Source organism: Cyprinodon variegatus, unplaced genomic scaffold (assembly GCF_000732505.1).
Source record: "Cyprinodon variegatus isolate N-32 unplaced genomic scaffold, C_variegatus-1.0 Scaffold1403, whole genome shotgun sequence".
NCBI lineage: Eukaryota > Metazoa > Chordata > Actinopteri > Cyprinodontiformes > Cyprinodontidae > Cyprinodon > Cyprinodon variegatus.
The window spans coordinates 10,338-15,150 of record NW_015151856.1 but is presented as its reverse complement, the minus strand read 5'-3'; the positions used below and the strand labels follow the sequence as shown (position 1 = coordinate 15,150).

At 35.5% G+C, this 4,813-nt stretch overlaps 1 protein-coding gene across 2 annotated transcripts in view; it reads left to right on the top strand.

The window, feature by feature from the left end:
- LOC107103251 (sushi domain-containing protein 2-like) overlaps positions 1-3,645 on the top strand; it is a 31,841-nt gene extending 28,196 nt beyond the window's left edge. For both annotated transcript variants that reach the window (XM_015402872.1, XM_015402871.1), the window contains one exon: positions 1,543-3,645. In XM_015402872.1, the coding sequence (XP_015258358.1) occupies positions 1,543-1,591 (49 nt within the window). In that variant the 3' untranslated portion in view covers positions 1,592-3,645. The remainder of the gene's footprint in view (positions 1-1,542) is intronic.
- Positions 3,646-4,813: the final 1,168 nt, after the last annotated feature.

Below are 4,813 nucleotides of genomic sequence, written 5' to 3'. Positions count from 1 at the left end.
CATCCATCCATCCATCCATCCATCCATCCATCCATCCATCCATCCATCCATCCATCCATCCATCCATCCATCCATCCATCCATCCATCCATCTATTCATCCATTCATCCATCTATCATCCATACGCGATTTATAAAAACACTAACAAAACACTAACAAAAGCTAGAGAACCCAAAAAGAACTAACATATGGACTTCCAGCAAATTGAGTAGCTCCTTTTTGCAGGGCATCAGTGATATAGGGATTCTAAATAAACTAAAATAAAATGAATCTGAACATAGTTTTCTTGGGGTGGTCAACAGTTTCTCAAAACTAATAAAACAATTTGCCAATTAGGTTAGATTAGATTAGATGAGCCTTATTGATCTCACAGCGGAGAAATTCACTGGTCACATATTGTCATAGTGATTAAAGAAGGTGCAAACAAGGAGGAAAAAGGTGCATTAAGAATAAACAATATATATACAGTATATCAAGATAACTAAGGATTAAGGTGCAAGTGTACATGTATCATACACGATGAAAAACAAAATAAAAAAATAAGAAATAAAAAATAAAAAAAAATACAAGGGAGTAGCACAGAGATTTGAGGTGACATATGTACAATCCGGATGGCTTATATACAGGTGGATTGACTTTTACATTTAAGTGTAGTGCGTTTTTTACGTCACCGCGCGTTTCCAGCCAGAACGCGTAAAATACGGGTTGGAACTGCGCGTTATTGTACGGACGATTATTGGCGCCCCCGCCTGAATCCGCGCCTGTAAGGAGCAACGGTGAGGTAGTGGTATGACTATTATATTCACATATATTGCACAGTCAGTCAATACACATGTACCAAACAGTCGTTGGACTATAAAACTGAAAAAAAAAAGAAAGTTGGGGGAAATGCAATGTAATAAAATAATGAGGAACAAAAGGACATTGTAGGCTTGTGATGAAATACCAAAGGATCTGAGCCAGAATGAGAAAACTAGGTTTTATAACCTAGTTTGCTAGTTTTATAAAACTAGCATTTATACCTGAAATGAAGTTTAAAGAGGAAAAAATAGAAGTTATCTACCTACTGAAGAAGAATCAATAAAGCACATGTTCTTCAATTGTGAGATTAATGTATTGTGTCCATCTATACACGAGTGTTTGCAATGTGAATCTATTGATATAGATATTGGTATGGTGACATTTGAAAATGTAAAATCCTTTTTTACTAGGTTGTGTATATAAAAATCTAGTCACTAAAATGCTGCTGAACATGAAATGTTGCCAAAAACAGATTAAATTAAAATTAATTAAATTAATGACAACTTCCCAAGCTAAAAGACTTTCTATTAAAGCTTTAGTATTGAGAAATGTTGCTCAGTATGAGCAAATTATTTATTTTTGTTTATGTTTAGTGATATCCATGGTACATTTGTTGTGTTCTCCACTTTCTAGCAAAATTACTTCATATAAATGAACTTTTCATCATTTATGTAGAGGCTCTCAAGGTTTAATAAAATTTATGAGAATCCTAAATTTTTTTTCTTTTCATTTGTATTTTCAGAAAAGATAAAGAGGAACCTCTGGAGATGGTGGGCCAGGCACAGACCTGAGTAACCTTACAAACCCTCTTGGATTGTGGAGGATTGCTCTGAAAAGTTTGCTTTGAACGGAGCATTTGGAAATATCTTCCCTTTATTGTTTTATTTCATTTAGTTCTTTTGACCCATAGATGTTATCAGAAAATCCTCAGGCATTAAGTTTCAGGCATGCTGCTTGGCCTCATGTTTACCCTCTTGTTTAGTCTGGTGGAACTCCAGGTTGTGGCAAATTGTGCATGGAGCTACAACTTAGGCAATTGAAGTGAGGGAAGAAAAACAAGAGAAAAAACGTTCATATCACAGATTTGCATGACCAAACGTTTGAACTTGTTTAGAAAGAAAGTTGTAAATGCTACACAGATATCATCTTTACCAGCAACACTCCTTTCTTCCTGCTGGTTTAAAATGGGAACAGATGTTTTCATGCTCACGTCAACTGCGAAGCGAACCTGATCGTTTTTCGGGTGAAAAACTTTGAACTTGTACACATGGTTTGTGTGGCCTCATCTCCTTCAGTCAAACGAAGGGTTTTGCTGAGTGACTATGACCAAAAAAAAAAAGAAAACCTCTCCAGTGTAACATAAAGGTCAGCCTTTTGCCTCTTATCAACACTTTGATTGTGAATCTTTGTTCTGTTTCATATTTTTATAAAAATCATGATTAAGTGAAAGTTTCTATAAATGTTTAAAAACACAGCAAGGTCATAAATAATGCTGTGTTGCACTGTTTCTGACATGTGGTATGTACACTGTGTGTGGGTGCAAACTTGTGTTTAGAGCTCATGCAGTGGGATAAAGGAATCATCGCTCTACAGCCCTGCAGGCATGCATAGTCTGGTTCAGAAGCACACCCCATCGGGCTGAGCATCGTCTCACTTTACCCCTCTGTTCCATCTTCTACTTTGAACTTAACCTCCTTTATACAAAGCACTCAGGGCGGTCAAAGAAAACAGAGACGGGGTCCCTTATGTCTGATATCTGGCAGTGATGGGTGGGGGCTCAGCTTAGAGTTCAAGTCAAATCTAATTGAAATAACCTGGCCTGCTGCACTTAGAGAACTTTGAAGTGTTATGCTGTTTCTCCTCCATGAACATACTACTATTGTCCTACTGTTGTAGTTTTTAACCTGTAAAGTGACCTTTAAAGTCCAATTTCCTTTTTTTTCAGTGCAATCAACAATTATTTAAGATTTCCAGAGCACTTTACCATTGAACTTGAGCTATAGTTAATCTGACAATGCCCACCTGCATGGCAGTTAAATGTTGTAATACATCGGGTAAAAAAAAAAAAAAAAAAAATTAATCTTTCCGATTCATGATTCACCACGGGTTTGTTGTTTTCTGGCCAGAGAAAAATCATGTAATATGTAGCCAACATTTCGAAGTAGAATGTTTTCAAGATGACTTGGATAATACATGTCGTGACAAACTCTAGGTACAGCATTGGGACTTGCTCAACCGCAGATACCGCACCATGACGTCACAAACCGGTAGGTGGCGGTAGTGATCTTTGACAAACATGGATGCCTCCAGTAAAGCACATTCAAATGAAAATTACCCTTAAACAAAAACTCATACTTAAAGTAATTTCCGAAGTTTGAATTCTGAATATGACCACACTGATCTTAACTTTTACACAATCTATAAACGGAACATTGTTTGACAATTACATCAGTCACTTGGCATTATTTAAAAACCAATACTAGTGAAAAAATGTTTATGAAGATAGGAGGTAAATGCTGTGGAAAGGGATTTTTCTAAGTTATTTGTTCAGTTTGACAGGTGTGTTTTGAAGAGATGTAAGAACATGTTTTGAGCTGCATAATATTTCTATCCAAAGTGTAGTTTGCATTATCATCTTCCCCTGTTCTGTGTTTCTGTTGATTTCAATCACCTGGTTTTTGTATATTTTAGTTCTGGTCCTCCTTTGTCAGAGGCCGTTTCTCAATTCACAATAACGCGAGTATGGACTCAATGTTAAATGTTTATCTTTCTGCTCCAGTCTTATAACTCCAATTATGACAGTATATACAGTAGTATATCAAAGCATTTTGTAAACTCCTGAATAAATGTTAAGACCAAGTTTTGGAATTTTGTGTTAGTAGATCACAAGTGTAAGCAGAGCTTTAACATGTAAAAAAGGCACATTGGTAGTGAAAGACAAATTGGATAAAAGCAGTACTGAAAACCTATTTCAAATGATATTTTTTACAATATTTATCTGTTACATGTGACAAATGGGCACCTTCAACACCATTTACAGTTTTTTTTTTTTTTTTTTAGATATTCTAATTAATGCTGGGGTGGAGAGACAGAGCATCAGTTAATAAAATTTTGGTTGAGCATCAGGCTCAACCTAAATTAAAGGAGAAAGTTTTTTTAAAAATAATTTTTACATTTTTTTGTGAAATTTAAAATGCGAAATGAACATTTCAGCCTTGGCAGTAAAGGTTGATTTTAAACCACTTTGCTTGTGTAGTAAAACAATCCCAGCCCCCTTGTTCAGTTTTGTTTTCCCTTTATTTATTTATTTTTTTTTACATGTTAATACTTGTGAATCCTTTCCCAGTTTTGATCAGGAGTGTATAGACCCTTATTTTGATGTAAAGAATAATTTTGTGCTAGGATATTTTCCATGCTGTTTTAACAGACCTAGCTGAGAAAAGGAAGCTGGCTTTAACACTTATATAAGCATTGAGGGAGACTCAACCACACTTAGATTATCAGGCAGCATTTTGGATAGTCAGTAGAAACACAAAATGTTGACAGTCATGATAGAAATGGCATGCAAGGATACTAAGAATCTCACAGTTTGCAAACCATTAGCTACCAATTATCCAAATGTTAGCATCTGCTTAAGAGCTTCTTTAATGTAAATTCTGTAACTCTTTTTAAAAGTCTGGCAACAGTTAATCAGCTGTAGTATCCTAAACTGATCATACCTCAACTTGATTGTTTTACATTGAGCTGACAATTTCAATTTATTTCAGTTTATTTGTATAGCATCAATTCATAATATGTCATCTCAAGACATTTTATAGAGACAATTCAAACAGATCATACAGTCAAATTTATTTAAAATTATCAATTTAAGGAAAAACCAGTTGATTGCATCGACTCACTGACTCGAAGGCAATCCCTCACACCAAGCATGTAGCCACAGTGGAGAGGAAAAACTCATTTTTAACAGGAAGAAACCTCCAGCAGAACCAGGCTTAGTGTGAGCGGTCATCTGC